The 24,595-nt window shown below is 45.4% G+C and overlaps 2 protein-coding genes across 3 annotated transcripts in view; both read right to left on the reverse strand.

The window, feature by feature from the left end:
• Positions 1-456, reverse strand: part of FASN (fatty acid synthase) — an 83,781-nt gene extending 83,325 nt beyond the window's left edge. Inside the window, exon 1 of the mRNA XM_060253032.1 lies at positions 245-456. The gene's annotated coding sequence lies outside the window, so the exon portion shown is untranslated. The remainder of the gene's footprint in view (positions 1-244) is intronic.
• A 7,432-nt stretch (positions 457-7,888) lies between these two features.
• The window catches only part of CCDC57 (coiled-coil domain containing 57), an 87,342-nt gene continuing 70,635 nt past the window's right edge, over positions 7,889-24,595 (reverse strand). For both annotated transcript variants that reach the window (XM_060253057.1, XM_060253059.1), the window contains exons 15-17: positions 23,799-23,941; positions 20,725-20,944; positions 7,889-8,137 (exon numbers count right to left, since the gene is read on the reverse strand). In XM_060253057.1, coding sequence (XP_060109040.1) covers positions 7,926-8,137; positions 20,725-20,944; positions 23,799-23,941 — 575 coding nt within the window. In that variant the 3' untranslated portion in view covers positions 7,889-7,925. The remainder of the gene's footprint in view (positions 8,138-20,724; positions 20,945-23,798; positions 23,942-24,595) is intronic.

Below are 24,595 nucleotides of genomic sequence, written 5' to 3' on the forward strand. Positions count from 1 at the left end.
AAAGGAACCGGCTGCCTTCCCTCCCCACGCCGGGCAGGGCAGGCAAGAAGCAAGAGACGGTCGCTTTGTGGGGTCATATGAGCCCACTGCAGATCCACAGTGAAAACACCAAGGGCGTCCATCCGCAGAGCCCCGTTACCGGCCTCCTTGGAGGCGCCCCGGGCCCTGCGTGCGCAGCTCCAGCCCGGCGGCTCAAGCTCAAAAGCGCGCCGCGGCTTTGTTTCAGACATTGCAAGCTCGTTACCTGCGTAGATCTTCAGGATGTAAGAGGAGGAGGAGGCGGCGGCGGCAGCAACAACCGAGTCCGTGCTGGGGAAGGCAGTTGCTGAGACTGGCGCGGGATGGATGGATGTCCGTGCAGTGCAAATGCTGCTGCTGCTGCTGGCGGCGGTTCCTCGGGGTTTCAGATGTGCACTGGGACTGCCCCCGCCGCTTGTGTGCTCAGCGCCCTTCTCACTGTCTCCCTCTAGCTCCCGGAGCCTATTTAAACAGCCACCACCTCCGGTGGCCACGCCACATGGGCTGACAGCTTTGCTCCTCGGCGCAGTCCAATGAGAGCCTGGGCTGGGCTCCCGGCGCAGAGTCTGGGGCGATGCCAACTCCTTTAGTCGCGCATGGGAGGCCCTGGCGGCTCACCGGCGGCAGGAAAGGGAGGCAAAGAGCAGCTCCGAGAGCACGCGCCGCCCCATACGCTAGCCGCCTGAAAGTCAGCCAGCCAGCCCGCCAGCCCATCGGGAGGAGGAGGTCAAACGGGATGGGCGTGGGCACCTCCTCTCCCCCACTCCATGATCAGCATCCCTGCAGCCCACCGTTTGGAGGTCGCCATGCCGCCCGCTGTGCTGGGGAAGTCGGTGTTGTGTTGCACTTTCGTCTAGGGTTGCCAATCCCCAGGTGGGGGCAGGGGATCCCCCGGTTTGGAGGCCTTCCCCCCCCCCTTCAGGGTCGTCAGAAAGCAGGGGGGAGGGGAAGGAAATGTCTGCTGGGAACTCTGTTACTCCCTATGGAGATTTATTCCCATAGAAAATCATGAAGAACTGATCCGCGGGTATCTGGGGCTCTGTGGGGGCTATTTTTTGGGATAGAGGCACCAAATTTTCCACGTAGCATCTAGTGCCTCTCCCCAAAATACCCACCAAGTTTCAAAAAGATTGCACCAGGGGGTCCAATTCTATGAGCCCCAAAAGAAGGTGCCCCTCTCCATTATTTCCTATGGAAGGAAGGAATTGAAAAGGTGTGCCGTCCCTTTCAATGTGACGGCCAGAACTCCCTTTGGAGTTCAATTATGCTTGTCACAGCCTTGATCTTGGCTCCACCCCCAAAGTCTCCTGGCTCCACCCCCAAAGTCCCCAGATATTTCTTGAATTGGACCTGGCAACCCTACTTTCGTCCCGAACCAAGCAGGAAGCCAGAGGAACGCACGCCGTGGCCACCCCATTCTCTCGCAACGAAATCCCTCGTGAGAGAGGAGGCGGATTGGAGCAGCGCCCGTTTCCTTGCTCGAGCCTCCCATGGGCCCTTTTGCAACAAAGCACCCCCCCCCCCCCACACACACACACCTCGTTCTCGCTGGGCCTTGCACGGTTCCCTGAGCTCGACGTCACTCAGCGCCACTCTTGGGCACGAGAAAACACAACAGCCCCCGCAGTGACCCCGCATAATCAATGGGACAAGGGAGGTGGCTCGTCCTTAAGTGCGCGTTGCTTCTCCGGCGCAGCTAAAGCGACCACCCGCCCTACTTAGGAATCCCTTTTTAAGTGCTTCAACGTAGGGAAGTGTGAACACCGCAACTGGAGGCTGGGCGTAATTGATTCCTCGCTGCTCTTCCGTGCGGGGAGTTAAGAATTAATTACAAGTAACTTGGGCGCGCTTTGCCGAGTAGGCCTCAAGAGATTTCGTCGTGGGCCTCCGGGCTCTCTGCCCTGGAGGAGTTACCGGTGTCCAGGGAGACGGCAAACGCCGCCTGTCTCGTAAAGCGACGACCGCCTTCTCCTCTTAAAAGCCGGCAAATGAAACTTGACAAAGGAGACACCACATTTTCCTCAGGCCCTTGTCATTGACACAAAAGGTCCAATCAGGAGAGCTGGGCGTGTGGGAGTGTACGTTGCTAAGCCAATCCCCGAGGCTTGTGTGGGTGTTGCTAGGAGATAGGGTGATGTGGTGACTGTATGAGGGGGCCGGCTCTGTTTAGGAAATGAAGCTGATGGTGATGCAAGAAGCGCCCATGAATTGTGGCTTATTTCAGGTCATTCACCTCAGGAGAATGTGAGCCAGCCGGGTTACTACAGTTCAATCAGCCAAGCAGATGCCTGTTGAGTGAAATGTGCTTTAGGGGACTATTTCTTACGAGACCTCAGTCTGCTGCCTTAGGAGGCATTTAAATAGACGTTAGTAGGGGCGCTCATGTCTTTGTCACAATTCAGCCTAGCATTCTTCCATGTGGCTTTTCTTTCTCCAGCCCTGGCTTGTTACTTCGGCAGGCTTCACAGCAATGCCGCTCCTACTAGTTACCCACGAGAACTTGTATCATCTTGTCCATCCAGAGCCATCAGCTGGCACAAAGACATTCCACTAGTTTTAGTCTGGCTTACCTCTGTGCGCTGGGTATTTACTCTGCCCTTATATCTCCTTTGTTACTTTCCCCAAATGCAGCTCTCTCGCTAACCAGACACAACAAAACAGCCTCCCACCCCTCTTCAAAATGCTTATAGCTTAAAGCAATAGGCAGCACTCTGTTCCACAACAAATAGGGCATGGACCTGTGGTGTTCTTGAATACTCAGCTCCCTTTGAGTAACAAAGCATTAAATACAGTTAAGAGGGGGGGGGGGGGAAAGGGTAATTTTTTTTTTGTCATAACAGCACAGTATCTTTCCATGGCCATTATTTCTTCCCTGGTATATCTATTGCGAATCTTGTAGAATTTCTCTTAAGGTTTAAATATGTTTTTAATTAATTAAGATTTGGAGTAAGCGATTTACTTGGCCATACTCTGCTAAAAGAAGAATAAGGAGGTTGGATTTATACCCCGCCCTTCGGTAACCAAAGGAGTCTCAGAGCAGCTTAAATCTCTTTCTCCCTCCCCCAACAGACACCCTGTGAGGTAGATGGAGCTGAGAGAACTCTCAGAGAACGGCTCTTGAGCAGAACAGCCCTGAGAGAACTTGTGGCTGACCCAAGGTCACATCAGCAGGTGTATGTGGAGGAGTGGGGAATCAAAACCTGGTTCTCCCAGATAAGAGCCTGCGCATTTAACCACTACTACACCATTGACTGCTGGAGCCCAAAAACTAGGCTCCAGCACAAGCCTCTTTTTCTGCGCTTTTTTGTGATTGATTCCTAGATGGGGCTCACAGGTTTGAAACATTCTTTAGATAAGAACCTACACCATAGCATCATAGGTGAAAAATGCAGATTTACCCAGGTTGTTTTATTTATTTAACGTTAAGTATACCACACTCTCTTCAGACCACTGGTGAGGGAAGATACTATAATGCAATTGGGGGGGGGGGAGGGGATTATACCTCAGCATTAGGAACTGCTTTATTTTTCAATGAAAAGGCACAAGTAGGAATACTATTCCAGCCATGAGGTCTTTCCCTCCACTGTATTATGTGAAGGACTTATATGTGGCAGGAAGGGAAATGTGGCCATTAATGATCCATAATGGCGGATCATGAAGACCATCTGAATGGCATTAGCATCCCTGTGATACTTTGCACCAGCAGAAGGGCCTGTGAATAGCAAGTGTGGCTATTTACTGCTGATTTAGTTGCTATAGTAGCCATTAAGACTGGATATGTTACTGTTATTCCAGGGGTGGCCAACGGTAGCTCTCCAGATGTTTTTTGCCTACTACTCCCATCAGCCCCAGCCATTGACCATGCTGGCTGGGGCTGATGGGAGTTGTAGGCAAAAAACATCTGGAGAACTACCGTTGGCCACCTCTGCGGTTATTCTACTTGTTTCACTTATATTTCAGGATATTTTGGGCTGGACTATTAAATGCTTCTGTAGGTACCTCTGTCCAAGCAGTCTAAGCCTTATTATACAATATACTCCCAGTACAGGAATTACAGAAAAAAACAATTCATTTTAAACAACGAGAAGAACAACACTCACATTGAGAAAAAAGGGAGAATAAGGTCTTTTTAACCAGCAGCAATCATATCAGCAGCATAATGGGAAGAAGCAAGACCCACATCTTGCAGTAACTCTCCAAGCACATAGCCACCAGGACATACTAAAGAAGGATATGTCATGGGGCATTTGGAATCTTCCACTTGTCCTGGTGACACAGCCAGTCACATACACCAGAACTGAAGCAAGTATAGAGGAAACTCTAACCCTGTGAGAGCAACATAAGTTTCGTGCACATGAGGTCCCAGGTTTTGACCTTGGGATGTGGTCACCTACCAGAAAGGGATGGAAGAGGGGGCCCCCCCACAGCTGACAGTGAAGTCTGGAATCAAATAACTGGGACAGATAATCTAATTGCCTGCCTCAGGCTACCACATACTTTACTTAGAAATTTTCCTGTCATAAGAACATAAGAGACGCCACGTTGGATCAGGCCAATGGCCCATCCAACACTCTGTGTCACACAGTGCCAAAAAACCCAGGTGCCATCAGGAGGTCCATCAGTGGGGCCAGGACACTAGAAGTCCTCATACTGTTGTCCCTCCCAAGCACCAAGAATACAGAGCATGATTTGCCCCAGACAGAGATTTCCAACAATATGCTATGGCTATTAGCCACTGATGGACCTCTGCTCCATATGTTTATCCAACCCCCTCTTGAAGCTGGCTATGTTTGTAGCCACCACCACCTCCTAAGGCAGTGAATTCCACGTGTTATTCACCCTTTGGGTGAAGATGTACTTCCTTTTAACCCAACTGCTCAGCAATTTCATTGAGTGCCCACAAGTTCTTGTATTGTGAGAAAGGGAGAAGAGTACTTCTTTCTTTACCTTCTCTATCCTGTGCATAATCTTGTCAAAGTGTTCACTTTTCAACACTTTATCAGTGTTAACACAGATCAGATTAAAATACAATACAAAGATTTACTCAAAATAATAGTATTCGGGGGAAATTAACAATTTACTTCCCAAGTAAAAATTTACCATAACTCCCTATAACAGGAGCGGCAAAACTGCAGCTCGGGAGCCACATGTGGCTCTTTCACACATATTGTGTAGTTCTCAAAGCCCCCACTGCCTCATCAGCCAGCTTGGAGAAGGCATTTCTTTAAGTTACTTCTCCGAGTCAAGCCAGCCAGCTGCTTGGAGAATGCATATAAAGTTAAATGTGCTTTCTTTCCACCTCTCCCTCCCCATCTATCTTCCTTCCTTCCTTGCAGCTCACAAACATCTGATGTTCATGTCTTGCGGCTCTCAAACATCTGGCGTTTATTTCATGTGGCTCTTACATTGTGAGTTTGGCCACTCCTGCCCTATAATATTTATTACAATTTATTACAGAGAAAAATGTAAAGGTATGTAATCAGCCTAATAAGAACAGTATTCAATTGTCAGCAATCAGTAGCACAAAAAAAATCAGATGGCACCTGTGAATCTGGTTTATCTACATAATCATACAAGGCTGGAACCAAACTCCCCATAAATGCCTTACAATTACCTACATTTGCTAATCTTTGATGGTCAGCTTACACACACACACACAAATATATCCGAAACTAAAACTAACTACTAAGCATCACAAAGGGTGGGATTACTACCCCACTTATTCTTCAAGACAGTCTTTGCTACGATTAACAAATAAATAGCAAGCTCTCTTGCACCTACAAGTGTGAACTTGTTAACATTGTTTAAGAAAAGCACCAGTGAGTCTGCTGTGACAGGACAGTCCACATTTTGAACATATGAAGCTGCCTTATACTGAATCAGACCTTTGGTCCATCAAAGTCAGTATTGTCTTCTCAGACTGGCAGCGGCTCTCCAGGGTCTCAAGCTGAGGCTTTTCACACCTATTTGTCTGGACCCCTTTTTGGAGATGCCGGGGATTGAACCTGGGACCTTCTGCTTCCCAAGCAGATGCTCTACCACTGAGCCACCATCCCCTAACTACTATTTTGAATCTTGTCAGAATTCCTAGCTGTCTTGTATTTTTTCACAGCTCCTCCAGAAATTAAATACCCTTCTGACTCCACCTTGATATTTGCAATGGGGGGGAGGGCTTGATGCCATGATGGAAAATCCCCACTCTGAGATAAGGGTTCCAATTATTCATTTATAGAACTTTTCTGCATCTTAAGTAGCATTTTATGGTAGAGTTGCAAGCAATCTTGTTCAGCTGGAACTTTGATGAAATTACATGTGACTTACCACCTAGCCTCTCCGACAACATCTCATGGCTCCTTATCCCCTGAATTTGTGCCATGGAAATCCAGTGCATTTCAGGGTCTTCTGCTTTGTGTTAAACACATTCAGTTTAGGCAGGAGGACACAGGCTAGCCTCCTGTGGACTGCTGATCTACATCAGGAGAGAAAGCCACTTAGCACTCTCCTGAAGCTGCATATCGCAGGGAAAGATTGGAATTGTGGGCACTGACCAAGCTGTTTTTCAAGGAAGCTTTTGTGCCATTGCTCATTTTCTGACTCTATGGTTTCCTCAAATCACTCTGAGAACCAGTGCCCTAAGAGTCTACATTGTATTTGAACAAAGCAGGCGTCAAGTTGCACTTTTAAGACCAACCAAGTTTTATTGAGAATGTAAGCTTTCGTGTGCTCTCTAAGCACACTTCATCAGACGAGGGGGGGTCAGGTATTGTGGGCTGAAATACATACAGTTTGTTGTTTAAGAGTGCAGACTGGCTGTGGTCACATGATACAACAGTTTGGCTTGGCCATTTGGTCTGGATAGCCGTAAAAGGCTTTTATGGCTATCCAGACCACATGGCCAAGCCAAACTGTTGTATCATGTGACCACAGCCAGTCTGCACTCTTAAACAACAAACTGCATGTATTTCAACCCACAATACCTGACCCCCTCTCGTCTGATGAAGTGTGCTTAGAGAGCACACGAAAGCTTATGTTCTCAATAAAACTTGATTGGTCTTAAAGGTGCCACTTAACTCCTGCTTTGTTCAGCTGCTTCAGACCAACACGGCTGCCCTCTTGGATCTATCTACATTGTATTGTTTCCTTTTTGTTCTTATTCTTAAACGATGAACAAGTGTCTATATTTGCGAAGCAGATCAGATTTATTAATTCCACATTACTACTGTTTAGAAAAATATTGTATGTGAAGCACAAGCATTCACACTCAAATAGTTTAAAAAATGGAACTGCGTTTCATGTGGGCAGCCTGAGGACAGGATGGTTTAGCAAAGGGCATGTTGTACCTGGTAATTTTTTCTACAGTGGGTTTGGCCATTGGCTCCATAACTTTCTGGGCTGGCTGTAAGGCTAGCTGGAGCAGGTCAGAGTGAGAACTCTCCTCCTCAGAATATGGGAGGTCTCCAAGAAACAGTCCAAATGGCTTATGGGGCTGGCGTGTGTGTTGAATAAACAGTCAGTCCAGTAAGAGCAAACCATATTCCCTGTGGTCATAAGCCATTCCTTCCTCCCTTTTGTCAGTAACATATGCTAAGTTTCTGCCTTATGCTCATACAGGGAAGTTGTTAATGCAACGAATTTGTGACCAGTTTGACATCCTGGCTCTTTATTTATCTCTTGTCCCCCGCCCCATTCTCACAGTTCCTTGCACACACTGCAAACTATAAATATTTGAGTTAGTGAAAAGCACCTTCCATGGGCGAAAGGGCATCTTCAGATGCAATTCTATGTCTTTACCAGCTCCAGCTGAAGGGAAAGGTAAATTAACATGCAATATCATGTCTGATAAAGTGTTCCAATATTCCCACTTGGTATCTTAATTAATGAAACATTTATTGCATCAGATGAAAAGTTCAATCCTTTACATTGTAATTTCGAATTCTGGTTGTCCACTGAGAGGTATGATGCTTTCGTGGTTGGTTATATGACGGTTTGTTTGGTTTTCGTTTTGGATGGGCATTAAACTTATTTCCTGTGATGGTCAAGGCAGCAGCTGGTGCTCTCTCTAAATACATGCTGGCTTTTTCTTCAGGTTTTTCAGCTCCATGGAGACCTTGGTATTCCTCTGCAATCAAAGGGAAGACAATTTTTACATCATGTTTGCCTGTAGTGTAGTGGTGCTGAATACTTCTAAAGATAAATCTTCAGTGTCATAGTACAATCTGTGATCTGATGGAACAAAAATAGTCTTTGCCTCACTTATTTTTCAAGGAAACTAAAAGGTGCAGGTTTTTGTTAAGTCATGTAACTCACTGAATAACAAACCTTTTATTAAGGGGACTCCCTTTGAGATTTGTCACTTCATTGTAAAAAAAGCAGAGAATTGCTTAGCATTGCATACTACAATCACCACAACACCTGTAGCAAATCCTAGTTCCAAGTCTCTTCTTTGCTTTGAACTCACTAGTTTATAGATGGCCTTGGGAAGCTTTGGCCATCTAATGCCAATAATTCTGAACTAGTTTGTTGTAAAGATTATTTTAACAGATTGTGTAAAGCTGTAAATAGCATATTATGTAAACTGCCATAAGCCCCATTTTGGGGGTAGGGCGGGGTATAAATTGAGTAGATGAAATGAAATGACATATACACTAAAGCATTATTTTATTCTTCATACAAACCACTCACTCTCAAAGTATTATTGCTTACAACATCTGCTTGGGAAGCTTTGGCCATCTAATGCCAATAATTCTGAACTAGTTTGTTGTAAAGATTATTTTAACAGATTGTGTAAAGTTGTAAATAACATATTATGTAAACTGCCATAAGCCCCATTTTGGAGGTAGGGCGGGGTATAAATTGAGTAGATGAAATGAAATGACATATACACTAAAGCATTATTTTATTCTTCATACAAACCACTCACTCTCAAAGTATTATTGCTTACAACATCTGCTTGGGAATCACTTTTTCATATATATCACATGAACAGATGAAGCTGCCTCATAATGAATCAGACCATTGGTTGGTCCATCAAGGTCAATACTGTCTACTCAGATGGGCAGCAGCTCTCCAGGGTCCCAGGTAGAGGTTTCCACATCACCTACTACCTGGTCCTTTCAATGGGAGATGCCAGGGATTGAATCTAGTACCTTCTACATGCCAAGCATGATGCTATACCACTGAACCACAGTCCCTACCCCTCTATTTAAGTTTTACTTATATGGCAGAAAACAAATAAGACCCTGAAATGAATTTTGGTTAATTTATTCGCACTTCAGAAGCTGTTTCATATATAATCAGCTTGAAGACTTAATGTACAATTTTTTAAAAAACAGAAATTTGAACCTTCACTAAACACTGGTTTTGAATGGATGGAAATTTTGATTCTACACACTGCATTTCCCAAAAGGATAAAACCTATGTGACAGCGTAACCCAGTCCAACTGTGACCACTGTTTCCATAATGAAAATCATCCCCTCCTCCATATAACAGCTTTAATTTTGACTCTAGGGATCGTCAAGTACAGAAAATCAAACTGAACTAAAGTTAATATTTATAAAACACTTGGAAAATGAAAAGCTTTGCATAACACAGATCAAAAATTGCAGTTCCTACTGTGCCTAGAGCCAGAAGAGAGTTTACATCTCTGTGCTGGTTAATATTCTACCCAGTCCTCTCAATTGTCTGGCTCTTTACCCACATAATGGAAAAAAGTGTTGAAATTTTGTGTCATAGGCAAGAGCAAAAGATAACATATAACCCAATAAGAGCATGATTTCAGACAAGCCTACTGGATTACAATAAAAGTGGCTCTTCAGTTTCAACATCCAGATTTAAATATTACAGCAGAACAGCTATTGCGGTTTTGACTATCCCCTATTTCTATGCCCTTTGACACTTTTTAATGTGCATCTAACTCCCTGAAGAACAGAATTTCTGCCTTAATCTTTTACTGAGCCCCAGGCTGCTTGGATAATTAGCTATTACTGCAAAATCATTTTTTAAAGTAAAATCTGCTGTTTGTCCAATAATATTCAATTTTTCCTATAATTTCTGCAAATGAGACTTTTTAAGACATCCTAGCTGAACTGAAAATTCCTGTCTAAAGTTTAATTTATGTGGGTTGTTAATCTTGAAGGTTCAGGGCAAACTACATTCTAGAAAACAAATTACAGTAATAAACATTTAACATCAAACATACAAAACAATGTCTCCTGTTGTTGTACCATGTTGCATTCTGGGCCACTGCCTATCAGCTATGTATGGCTCTGCTCAGCTATGTATGGCTTTGCTTACTGTGCTGGATTCCTCGTCTGATGAAGTGTGCTTAAGAGCACACGAAAGCTTATGTTCTAAATAAAAATTGGTTGGGCTTAAAGGTACAACTTGACTCCTGCTTTGTTCAACTACTTCAGACCAACACGCCTGCCCGCTTGGATCCTTCCTTTTGTTTCAAGAGTGTTTGAAAATGTACCTCTTCAATACTGTTGATCATAGCATTCTACTGGGTCAACTCTTAGCACTGGGATTAACAGGCACCATATTAAGGTGGTGTGAGTCCTATCCGAGAGACTGGTCTCAGAAAGTGATGCTAGGGACTCCTACTCTGCCCCATAGCTGTTGGCCTATGGAGTTCTGCAGGGTTTGATCTTATCCCCCATGCTGTTTAACACCTACATGATGCCACCGGGAGAAGTCAAACTGCTGACCCACACAGCCTTGGCCTTCCTGGTGCTAGTATCCAAGGCCAATTCTATCACCTTTTCAGCCTTGGCTCTCCAAGCCACCTCAACTCTGGAGGCCAGATAGGCTGGGGAGCAATCTCGGGCACACCAGCTGCCAGAACCTCCCCATCTGTTTACAAGACAAAACATCATCAACCCTGTTACTAACTCCTGGCACATGCTTAGCTATGAAAAGTATGCTAAAATGAAGGCACGACAGTGTAAAAGCCCATACCAGCGCCATCATCCTTGGTAAGCTGGATGTAAGGAAGTTAATCACCTGAACCACAGCTGAATTACCGCACCAAAAGTGTACAATATGATTAGCCATCTCCTTAAATGACAACCACACCGCAACTACAATGGGAAAAAAATCAATATCAGGTCCCTCATAATTCCTGCCTCAGTCCATTTATCCAGCCAATCTTCCACGCGCCACTGACTGTGAAAGTACACCCCAAAGCCCTGGGATCCAGCTGCGTCAGACATCTCCTGCAACTCTGTCTCCATTTGCATGTCATTCCTCGGGAAGAAAACCTCATTGAACTAACCCAGAAACTCCTCCCATACCTGTAAATCCTCCCTCGCGCTACTAGTAATGCTTACCTTATGATGTGGGAGCCAAAGCCCAATCACGGCATCACATAACCTTCTGAGGAACACCCTGCCAGGTGCCACCACCTTACTGACAAAGTTGAGGTGGCCCAACAACTGCTGCATTTCCACTAAAATAGCATTCTTCTTCCCTTTGAAGGACGAAATCTAAGCCTACAGGTCCTCAACATTTTCCACAGGCAACATAGAAGACTGCCGACATGTATCCAGTTCCACTCACAAAAAGGTCAATATGGTTCCCGGCTCCTTTGTTTTCTCATGGGCCAGTGGGACCCCCAGTTCCACAGCTAAACTAACAAAACCACCCAACGGCCTCAAACACTGCCCAGTGCCCCATGGACCTACAGACAAAAAATCATCTAGATAATGCACCATATTGGCCAACCCTATCCAGTAGCTTAGGGTCCACTTGAGGAAGGAACAAAAACATTCAAATGCCATACACCAAACAGAACATCCCATAGGCAGGGCCCTGTCCATATAAAAATGTCATTCAAATGCAAACCCCAACAACTTGAAGTCAAAAGGGTGAACAGGGAAAAGGCGGAATGCAGACTTGATGTTGCACTTAGCCATGTCCGCCCCCATGCCACAGCGCTGCATGGTGTACACAGCTTCACCAAACAACGTGCAACAGACTGAACACAAGTGCACAGGTATTGCATCATTCACCAAGGAGATACTTCCAAGGGGCCTTCTTAGGCATGACCACCAGAGGAAATACATGAACTCCTTTTCAGTCTTTGCCCCGACTACCTGCTCTAACCCCGTGACCAATCACAGATTGTCAGCCTGATAAGGCCTCCTTCCAACAAGAAAGCATGGTCATCCTGAGTAGGACAGCACCACAGCAAATGCTCAAGTTCCTTCAGCTTAACTGGGCTGGGTCCCTCTACTAGTTGGGTAGTTGGTGCCCCCACTGCCAGGCTGCTTACCCCCAGCTTGCTCCTTGGACCCCACATTCAGAGTTTTGTCCTGCCATATGCCATGTGAATGCATAAAACCCTCCCACAGGGGGCATTTGTGACAAAACCTGCACTCTGACCACACACCCCTTGGGAAGCTAAACTCCCAGCAAAGCAAGCACTGTTGAACAACCTACCCCACCTGGGCACACGTGTGTTCACTACCGGACGGCTTGTGAACAAGGTACCCACTATTGGACCGATCACCGCTAGTGGGCTTTGCCAGCAACATGACCTACGTCCACAATTGAAGGTGAATCTGATCCCAGTGTAAGGAGGGATTCACGGCTGCCTGCATACAGAATTCCTTATCATATTTATTTGTTCATTTAGGCAATTTCTATTCCACCTTTTCCCAGGGTGGATCACAACATTCTAAAAATAATATAAAACAACAGTTAAATCCAAATCAGTGTAACAAGACAATTTGATAGATCACGTATGTTATAAATAGCAGCTCAGTTGGGCAAGTTATATAAACTGAGAGACTAAAACAGTAGATAGAGTAAAATTCATATCACAAAGAGATAGTTCTATAGTAAAGGGCCAGCCGATGGAGCAGGATGCCTGCTGCTTCAACCAAAGGCCTGACAGAATAGCTCTGTCTTGCAGGCCCTATGGAAAGGTAACAATTCACTTAGGGCCCGGATCTCTAAAGGGAGCTGATTCCACCAGGCCAGAGCCAAGACTGAAAAAGCTCTGGCTCTGGTTGAGGCAAGTTGGACGTCCTTTGGGCCAGGGACAGTGAGCAGATGTTGTGTATTGGATCATAGAGATCTCTGGGGCACATATCGGGAGAGGCAGTCCCGTAGATTTTGAAGCACAGCAGGCCCACAAAATCGAAACACCTCCGATATACTATGTCCAAATATTGGAACAAAGATGATGCCTGCCATAGCAGGGACCAGACTACCACACCGGCATAAATCAAGAACCTGTGCAACCAATTGGCCCACATCCTCTTCAGCCTTTCCTTGTCCCTCTCCTCCATGTCCTCCTTATCTTACTTCTCAAGCTCCTTAAATAAGAGGTTGAAGACGTCCACATGCTCCCTTCTGCATAGCCTATCACACATCTCTGGGGAAAGATGATTCCCCCGAAGGCATCGCCTGATCCCTGAACAGCAAGGCCTTCACGGGGACCATGCCATATCCCATCTCTCATGAGCAGGGGTACCTCCAACCACCCCAGGGAGCCCCCTGCATCTGTGGGTGCGTGTGGCAACAATGAGACACTCCCCCAACCCACCTGAGGCACTAGCTGACCCGCCCCTCCATCCCCAACCACTGTGCAATACAGGCATGGGCATCTCTGTTATCATGTGGTTGTCAGGTGGCTGGGGATCCAGATGCAGCAGGCTGACCCCAGGGTCTGCAAGGCCACGCAGGCCCATTGAAGTATGGCTGGTCTTGCTTATCCTCCTCACTGGCTGGAACCTCCTCTGAAACCATCAAGTTCACCTCCAGCGGCTGCCCCTGCATTGCCTCTTCTTGGCTTGACCCATCCATATGATGCGCCATGACTGGGGAAGCTCCTCTAATCCCCAACACTTTGCCACACCTGCCCTCTAATGCAGACAAACAGTCTAACACCTTTCCTGAAATTTCTTATTGATGGCCTGCCTAGTCTGCTGACCCTCACAAGTCACTTTGGAAGCCCCCCCCCCCAATGTCACAATGCCACTAGCCTCTCCAAAATGTCCTGATAGCCTTGTACTTTCCCCCTCCTTATCCAAGGAAAGGGCAAGTACCATCCACTTCGGGGCAGCCCTCACTGCTCCTGTCTTTTCTTTGATCCCATGTCATGCAGTCTACAGCCCACAATAGGCCTGGGCCCCCGAAGGCTCACTGCCCTTAAGGCCTCAACTTCTGCCCTAACCCACCCCTGGGATGCCTGGCCTACCAGCCCCCCCTAGTGGGCCAAGTGAACCCATCAGGCCCCTCCAAGCCCCAATACATTAAAGGCCAAGCCCCCTTTACTGGCCCACCACGGAAGTCATGCCTACCACCTTGCTGAGGCCCAGGCCTGCCAAACCCTCCAAGCAAGGCCCTCCTTGTGTGCTATGGGAACCCACACCCTTGAACTGGCAGACTCCACATGTACCCAACTGCTGCTCAGCCCCAACAGAAAGGCCTTGATTGGCCCTGTGCACTCCTCCCTTCTGCAGAACTGCCCCCGTGCCCAAACCTCAGCCAAGACAAGCAGGACCCTTTCACCCATGGCCTGCTTGCCACCCTCTCTAGGTCATAGTGCAGGCCACTGCTGCCTCCGATTGCCACATGGGCCACCACATCACCAGCTAGCTGGGGCTCCCATGGCCTAGTTGTTTCATGCCAACCCGCAGAGATCTGACTTCCAGACGAGCATGCAACCAAAGAGGAAGTACAGGGCTGGAGCCATCCTTAAATCCCTTCCAACTCTGCCCCACATCACAACACCATGATGTTGAGCATCCCTGCACTGCTGCCTCCTCCTACCTCAGAGGGGGGCAAAATGGTTGCTGCCTGCAGCTACCTTTGTTTCCTTGGGTGGCAAGGAGCTGCATTTTGTTCAATTGGAAAAACGGACAATATTTTCTCGTTTGGAATGGGTAAAAGTTTTTACTTGTTCCGTATGTGTACCGTGAAGATCTTTGTGTAGGACAATCGACAACATTAGATGACGACGATTCCTGGGTTTCTTGTAATTATAACATAAGTTTCAAAGATCCATCTATTGTTTAAACATGAATAATTTTGTCCACAATTATTATGCCGCAAGCAGCAGTCCAGGGACGGTGTGCGGATATCCCATTCTCCCCATCCCTACTAGCAATCCCTGTAATCACTGTCGTGATAAGCCCTCACCCCCAGCCAGATGTTGCAAGAAGTGGGCTTGGAACAGAAGGCTTGCAGTATGTGTTTTTTCATCCAGTCCCCAGTCAGTTGGCTGGTGGTTGCAGTGACAGATGGAGCAGAAAGAGCATCAGACATGGTTTCTTCTCCAAACCTCCCTCTCCTAGCTACTGCTAGCCAGATAATTTTCGGTCAGCTAGCCTTTCTTCTCCAAGTCCAGATGCCTAGTCGTCTAGCTGACAGTAGCAGGAGGGTGGTGAAGTTTGGAGTAGAAAGCATGCCCTGTTGCTATTCTCAAGTCATCAACACTGTTTCCTTCTTTCTTCATTTCCTCACTGCTATTGCCACTGCTTTGTACATCTGCCTAACCACCCCTGCAGTAGTGGTGGACTGTGGTGCTTTCCTTGCCTGAGGCTGCCCATTTTTCCCCGGCCATTGCCCAGCTTCTTTACCCCTCTCAATGGCTACCCTACCAGTTGTGGTGGAGGCAGCCTTTTCCTCCTTCTCCCAGAGCTGCTGACGACTGCTTCCTCGAGCTCCGAGCTTCTTCCATCTCCTGATCACTGCCACCATTGTTTGCCTTCTCCTCTGCCTGCCCCATTTTACTTTTCAAAAATCCTATCTATACAAACCCCCATTATGTAGATTTGTTGATCAGCACAATCAGAATTAGATATAAAGTTTATGTATATAACACACTACTGAAGAGTTATATGTTTTCTGTGTTTTAAAATTACCGTGATAACCACGTATGTGAGCATATGACTGAACTATGACTGTATGAGTCTGTTTCTGCCCAAATAATACTTATTTTTTGTTTACAGCAGTATTTGGGCTTTCTGTTCTCAGCTTTTCTCTCCTATTTTTCACATGGCAAAACCAAGATATATATGGTAAGGGAACAATAGAGAGAGCAACTTACATAGAAAACTGGAATTTACATATATAAATTTCATAAATATGCGCTAACCAAGTTATAAACGATGTATTTTATGCTGTTAAAGCCATAATAATAAGTTTAGGCTACATAAGAATGTAAGTAATGCATATAATCTCCCCCCACCTTGGGGAAAAAATCAAGAAAAATGCTCCCCCCACCCCCACCCCGGCCATGGTTTCAAAATTGTTGGAAATTTTACATCTTTAGGCTCCAGAGTGTGATTAATGAAAAGCTCCCCCCCACCCCGGCCATGGTTTCAAAATTGTTGGAAATTTTACATATTTTGGCTCCAGAGTGTGATTAATGAAAAGCTCCTGAAGTAATTTTTCTTATAATCAATCTCCACATCTCATGCCAAAACAGAATACCTTTACTATATCTTCACTATTAAAAGCAGCAATTTTTGTTCCTACTGGACTTTGAACATCTGCAGCAGTGACGACCCTATTTTGTGGTGAAAGTTTCCAGTCCAAGATTAGGAAACCTGTGTCCTTGTAAAGCTGCCAGTCAAGAGCATGAAACATTAGGAAAGTTGCTGTGACATCTGCATGTGCAAACACAGTTCTTGCTTTATCAATAGGTTCTTGACCTGTAATATGTCTGCTATGCTTGAGATCATGAACAAATTCTAAAGACGTGACAAATGATTGCTACTAGCACACATGCAACCCCATACATCTCATGCATGTGCCAGTGTACATCAATGCTGTTAACCACTTGTCAATTCATGAAAAGAGTAATAACACATTTTCTATTTTCAAAACCCTTAGCAAATATAACCTAACAAATCATAGTCTGAGAGGTTATTAAGTTATCTGGTAAATTCATATTACATTTAACTTTGTCTGCAGAGGCAAAGTTAAAAAGAGAGGCAAATTTTTAATCTAATGCTGGAGAGAAAAATGGTTAGTTCATTAATCTACTCTGTTCCCAAGGAATAAAGGGAAGCTTGTTTTGGGCAAAACATTTTTAGCAAGGAACCTTATGAAGAGGGAAAATGGACTCAGATGTCAGTGTGGTGTAGTGGTTAGAGTGCTGGACTAGGGTCTGGGAGACTGAGGTTCAAATTGCCAATCTGTCATGGTAGGTCACTGAGTGACCTTGGACCAGTCACCATAATCTCCACCTAACCTACCTCACAGGGTCGTTGTGAGGATAAAACAGTGGAAGGGAGAAGAATGTAAGCCACTTGGGGTCTCCATGGCGTATAAATGGAGTAAATAAATCAAATAAGATGCCTGTGTTCTGATCATGGCTTTTATGTTGATGAGCCTCTATAAACCCCTGCAGAGGATGCTGGGGTTTCCTCTATGGTACAAAGTCAGTTGACATGCAGCAGTGGCCAGACCTGTTGGGCCTCACTGTTATTCCATACGAGCTACGAATGAACCACACAGCACATGCAGGTGGGGCTTTAGCTTGGGGAAATGATGACTGAAGGAGTGACATGAAAGAGGTTTACAAGATTATGCATGGGATAGAGAAGGCAGAGAAAGAAGCGCTTTTCTCCCTTTCTCACAATACGGGAGCTCATGGGCACTTAATGAAATTGCTGAGCAGTCAGGTTAGAATGCATAAAAGGAAGTACTTCTTCACCCAAAGAGTGCTTAACATGTGGAATTCACTGCCACAGAAGGTGGCAGGTCATTGTGAGGATAGTGGAGGGGAGAAGAATGCTTTAAAAAGAATATTTTATAGAGTGCAATCATCAGGATAAAAACCAGCCACACATAACCACAGTCATTCACTCAAACTCCACCCAGTATATGCTTAGCAGATTTCCCTCTCAGTGTCTAGATATAAAGAGCAATTCATTAATAGCATCCCACCCCAGATATTTCATTAGTTATTTTAACATAAAGAATTCCCTCACTCACTCAACTACACACTTATTCATTTCATTCAGTACACGCATTCTCATCCTACACTCCCTCCCTCACCTTATACCACATATAAACACCATCCTGCCAGTCACACCTTCTCACTTCCGCCCCCCTAACAGCCTCAGTTACCAATTCACCCACGCGCACATCTCTCACAAAACATCACTCACAAAATACTATTTTAATTAAACAGACTTCAGACCCAAAACAGTCAGGCAATCAAAAAATACCATACATAAAAAACTCCTTCATAGCACTCCACTATAGTTACTCCAGTAAGGAATATTACATCTTTCTTACTTATGCCCAAACATATCACTGGCACTCCTGCCACTATTATACTAAGATACCGATTAGGCACCATGTAACTAAATATTCAAAAAAATGAGTGCTGAGCCGCCGAACGCGCTGTTTCAAAGGGCGCCAAAGTACCGTCTCTCCTAAATCAAACATTAACGGAAATGGCGCCAAAAACAAATAAAGACTGCTGATGCTATTTTATAACAAAAGTACAATTTAAGTCAGTTATATTTCGTTTGATGCATTTTCTCCAGAGTCTTCCTCATTTGATAGGGCTTCTTCTTCAGCAGGAGACAGTTTTAGTGCTAAGGAGTTCATTAGTTCTTTCCCAGTTTCAACGTTGTAAGCTTTGGGCATCGCGCCATTTTTGAAAACTAAAATGTCCGACGACGGACTCCATCTAAAGCGTACATTTGCTGAGTGCAGCTTTGCAACAAAGGGCTTGAGTCTCCTTCGCTTCATCAGGGCTTCAGGGGGTAAATCAAGTAGAGCCAACACTTTTTTTCCTTTAAAGAGAAGTGCCCCATTCAGCCTCACCTCTCTCAGAATCATGTCTCTTGTTTTTGGGAAAACAAAACTCACTAAGATGTCTCGTGGTCTCCCGCGTTTTGCAGCCACCATTACACCAAGTCTATGGGCCTTTGCTATTGCGATGGAAGGCCCCTCCTCCATTTTTAAGGCCTTTGTCAGCCATTTATTTATGAAAATGGGTAGATCTGTGCCTTTTTCCTCCCCCTCCTCTATGCCTCGAAATTTGAGGTTAGCTGCTCTATAACGGTTTTCCAGCAGCGCAATTCTGTTTTCCAGCAAGGACTCATATTTTTTCATAGCTTTAATGTCCTCTTTGAGCCCCATGGCGGCCTCCGCTGATTGCTCAGCCAGTTTGGCTGTTACTGACAGCTCCTCCGAGAGTTCCTGCACACGGGACTGAATAGGTTTAAGAAAATTTTCCATCGATTCTGTGAAGAAACGATGGATATCAGCCTTCAGGCCATCTAGGTCCCTCTTACATAGAGGCGCTTCTTCGTCTTCCTGGCTCAATCTCGGGGAGGGAGGATTGCTAGCGGCCATGTTTGAAACCGATCTAGTACGGGGGAGACTAACCTTTTCAGAGTTATCTGCTTTAAAGAAGTCAGCAACCGATTTTCCACCTTTGGAAGATGATCTCTTTCTGTTTTTTGTTTGCTGTCCCATCAGGAGGACTTCAACTGTAAAGTCTGGTGTCGTTAATTATTAGACATAAGGGGGGAAGCTCAGGAGCCTCTTCAAAACGCGTCTGCCATGCACCAGCGACGCTCCGCCCCCCACGGGGAGAAGAATGTAAGCTGCTTTGGGTCTCCATGGAGGAGAAAGGTGGAATATACATGGAGTAAATAAGTCAAGTAAGATGCCTATGTTGATCTTGGCTTTTATGTTGAGCATAGACAGCTTCAAGAGGGAACTAGATAAATATATGGAGCAGAGGTCCATCAGTGGCTATTAGCCACAAGGTATAGATGGAGTTCTCTGGGGCAAGTGTATTCTTGGTGCTTGGTAGGGGCAACAGTGGGAGGGATTCTAGTGTCCTGGCCCCATAAGAACATAAGAGAAGCCATGTTGGATCAGGCCAACGGCCCATCCAGCCCAACACTCTGTGTCACACAGTGGCAAAAAAAAATTATATATACACACACACTGTGGCTAATAGCCACTGCTGGACCTGTGCTCCATAGTTTTATCTAAACCCCTCTTGAAGGTGGCTATACTTGTGGCCGCCACCACCTCCTGTGGCAGTGAATTCCACATGTTAATCACCCTTTGGGTGAAGAAGTACTTCCTTTTATCCGTTTTAACCTGTCTGCCCCACTGGTGGACCTCCTGATGGCACCTGTTTTTTTTGGCCACTGTGTGACACAGAGTGTTGGACTGGATGGGCCATTGGCCTGATCCAACATGGCTTCTCTTATGTTCTTAGATTATAGCAGGGGTGGCCAACGGTAGCTCTCCAGATGTTTTTTTGCCTACAACTTCCAGCAGCCCCAGCCATTTGCCATGCTGGCTGGGGCTGATGGGAGTTGTAGGCAAAAAACATCTGGAGAGCTACCGTTGGCCACCCCTGGATTATAGGAAAGGATAAATGGTGGTGGATGAACAGTCTTTTAGGAAAAAATTGTCTGCTGTTAGCGGGTGTCTTAATGAAAAACTTCAGGGAGCCCTGAACTACTGCAGGGGATACTACTGAACACAGGTAAGCAGTGAACAGTAGTATCTACACACAGTGATTAATGGCATATGTAATCCCCACTCAATTTCAAAGTAGTAACCAAGGAACAGAAACATGGTTGATGACTTCACAAGTAGGGAAGGGGCATTTCAAAGCATACTGGAAGCAATATGTAGTGAAACTGCTATAATACCTGATTCTGACAGCAAAATTAAATCATAACCTCTTTCCATATCATACTTACCTTGGTCATTGTTGCTCTGTGGGCTGAGAATGGAAGGGTCTGATCCCATCTCAAGAATCTGCCAAACATCTTGTAGGGAACTATGTGTACCAGGTGATGACAACTGGCCTTGCTGGGATTGGCTGGGACTTTCTTTTGTAAGCTGTTGGTCCTGAAGGGGTACTAAGATTTCATTCTTTTTAAGTCCCGCAGTATCACTTCTAACTGATTCTGACTGAACCTGTAAGAATGAGAGCATGACCTGAGTTCTATCCAACATTTCGCATCAAAGGCACCAGGAAATGGGCTGCAGAGGTGTTAAAAGCCAGGTGTTATAAGAAGAAGATATTGGATTTATATCCCGCCCTCCAGTCCAAATTTCAGAGTCTCAGAGCGGCTCACAATCTCCTTTACCTTCCTCCCCGCAACAGACACCCTGTGAGGTGGGTGGGGCTGAGAGGGCTCTCACAGCAGCTGCCCTTTCAAGGACAACCTCTGCCAGAGCTATGGCTGACCCAAGGCCATTCCAGCAAGTGCAAGTGGAGGAGTGGGGAATCAAACCTGGTGCTCCCAGATAAGAGTCCACACGCTTAACCACTACACCAAACTGGCTCTCAATACACCAAACTGGCTCTCAGGCCTGATTAAGAAGAAGAAGAAGATATTGGATTTATATCCCGCCCTCCACTCCGAAGAGTCTCAGAGCGGCTCACAATCTCCTTTACCTTCCTCCCACACAACAGACACCCTGTGAGGTGGGTGGGGCTGGAGAGGGCTCTCACAGCAGCTGCCCTTTCAAGGACAGAGTCTCAGAGCGGCCTACAATCTCCTTTCCCTTCCTCCCCCACAACAGACACCCTGTGAGGTGGGTGGGGCTGGAGAGGGCTCTCACAGCAGCTGCCCTTTCAAGGACACAGCTTCAGAGCAGCCTACAATCTCCTTTCCCTTCCTCCCCCACAACAGACACCCTGTGAGGTGGGTGGGGCTGGAGAGGGCTCTCACAGCAGCTGCCCTTTCAAGGACACAGCTTCAGAGCAGCCTACAATCTCCTTTCCCTTCCTCCCCCACAACAGACACCCTGTGAGGTGGGTGGGGCTGGAGAGGGCTCTCACAGCAGCTGCCCTTTCAAGGACAACCTCTGCCAGAGCTATGACTGACCCAAGGCCATTCCAGCAGGTGCAAGTGGAGGAGTGGAGAATCAAACCCGGTTCTTCTAGATAAGAGTCTGCACACTTAACCGCTACACCAAACTGGCTCTAGTATGTGCACTTGTGTGTAACATGATACAGAACCCCTAAGATACTTTGTCATGTCAAGTAATAAAAACAGTGGGAAGAAATTGAAGGCTAAAAGGGGTGGGGGAATCATGTGATTAGAAAATTACCACTTCTTATTTCTAATTTATAACAGTGCATGAAGAGTAAAACTGCTGGAAGCGTAAATTCAATACAACAGATATAACGGAAGTTACACTGTGCTATTGAGTAGCCTGCGGTTTAAGAATTTGAGAGTCATAATTAGTACAATAAATGGAAATTTCAATCCTAAGTATACTCGCTAAGGAATAAATCACACTGACGTGGAACTTACTCATAAGCAAGCATGCTGAGGATTTTGTTACAGAAATGCAGCTAAGGATATTCAAGACATTTGCCTGAGCAATGTCCTACCACGAAAAAGAGTTAGTCTAGACAAATATGTTTCATTTATTACAAAATGATATCTTCATTTTCTGGATACACACACACACTCTAAGATTTTGAAAAACTTAAAAAACAGAACAAATAATCATATTAAAACTCCTACCCCTGTCCTAATCAACACATTAGGAACATATGAAACTGCCTTATACTGAATCAGACTCTCGGTCCGTCAAAGTCAGTATTGTCTACTCAGACTGGCAGCAGCTCTCCAGGGTCTCAAGCTGAGGTTTTTCATACCTACTTGCCCTGGACCCTTTTTGGAGATGCCGGGGATTGAACCTGGGACCTTCTGCTTCCCAAGCAGATGCTCTACCACTGAGTCACTGTTCCTCCCCAACTGCCATTATTCTGAGAGGCTGCAATACTTCTATCGTTATACATTATTCCTGCTTACATTCAGTGAGTTTAAACACATGCAACTAACATAGTCTAGTATTATTTATGGTATCATAAATTCCCTTAAGCAAGAGTCCCGTGGCGCAGAGTGGTAAAGCTGCAGTACTGCAGTCTGAGCTCTCTGCTCATGACCTGAGTGTGTTCCCGGCGGAAGCTGGGTTCAGGTAGCTGACTCAAGGTTAACTCAGCTTTCCATCCTTCTGAGGTTGCTAAAATGAGTACCCAGCTTGTTGGGGGGAAAGTGTAGATGACTGGGGAAGGCAATGGCAAACCACCCTGTAAAAAGTCTGCTGTGAAAACATCGTGATGTGATGTCACCCCAGAGTCGGAAACGACTGGTGCTTGCACAGGGGACTACTTTTACCTTTTCTTGTTTTTCTTTTTAAAATTCCCTTAATGTAGAGGAGGGGTTGTGGCTCAGTAGTAGAACATCTACTTGGAATGCAGAAGGGTCCCAGGTTCAATCCCCAGCATCTCCAGCTAAAAATGACTAGTAGGTGATCTCAAAGACCTCTGCCTGATCCCCTGGAGAGCCACTGTCAGTATGAGCAGACAATACTGACCTAGTCTAGTGCTTGACATGTTCCAAAATGCCTAATCAAATAATTGTTTCAAATGCTACCATTCTTGGGCCACATTCACCTGTACTTCCCTTCAGCTACTACTTTGGCTTCTTTCTTTTTTTGGTAACAATATGTGTGATAATTAAGATCAATTTGAGTCTCCATTCATCCATTCTTTTCTTTTTCACCATCAAGTTCTAATCAAATGGCAGAGTTCATTTCGCTGACAAAATTCACTTTATATCAAAATAAAGAACAGAACAATTAATGTGTTCAACCCCTCTCTCAAAAAAGTGATCCTGTTTTCCTTGCAGTTCACAGTGAGTCTGCAGCGCACAAAAAAGCTCATGCCTTGAATAAAACTTTGTTGCTCTTAAGGGTGCAACTGAACTCAAACTTCGTTCTGCTGCTTCAGACCAACATGGCTACCCACCTGAACTGGTGTTCTAAATTGGTATTGCAGATGTTCTAAAGCTAAAAGGCGATGCTTAGTCTCTCTGGCTAGTTCCTTTGGATGGAGGGCACCAAGGAAAATATGCCCTTGAGTCTGCTTTGAGCTTCTGGCATCTTGAGATTCTGTACAGATGAGACAATAAATATGCTGGCATTTTGTATTTACATTTAACCCGAGGTAAAATTCTGCCTGCTACCAATGACTGCTCAAAACTAATTACACAGTATAATGTTAAATACCTGTGTAGGAATTGGTCCTAGAATATCTTTTGCAAACAATAACCTTTACCAAGCTACTCTATGCAAAGAAGCTGAGTCAGAAAACATAAACTCTAACATGAAATTCTCTTACAAGGAATCTATTTTGGCCTCAAGTTTGTTATGCAATAATGCCGTTTTACATTGTTTCTCATTCACGGGGTGGGGGAAAAACACAACAAATGCTTACTTCAGGAAGCCTTATAAATACTTGGAGTACATAAAAGACCTTTTTGCTGTTATGCAACATTCAGTTGCCACCTTGACCTCACAGCGCCAGTGCTAAAGGTTTCCATAGTCAAGGGCAAGACAAATACTTTGTTCATGTTGTGTCCCACCATCTTCAATGTTTGGAGCAATTGTGCTCTTAATCACTAGAACATTCTCAAATTAAAACTGGGGACCGCTTAATCTCAGCAAGGAGCCTCGAGCCAACACTTCAGTCTCCTAATGCTCTCTCCATCTTGAGAGGCTGAGTTCACTCTCAGCGTTTTATCCTCATATTAGAATCAAAATTCT

This window comes from Heteronotia binoei, chromosome 13, assembly GCF_032191835.1.
Source record: "Heteronotia binoei isolate CCM8104 ecotype False Entrance Well chromosome 13, APGP_CSIRO_Hbin_v1, whole genome shotgun sequence".
Classification (NCBI taxonomy): domain Eukaryota; kingdom Metazoa; phylum Chordata; class Lepidosauria; order Squamata; family Gekkonidae; genus Heteronotia; species Heteronotia binoei.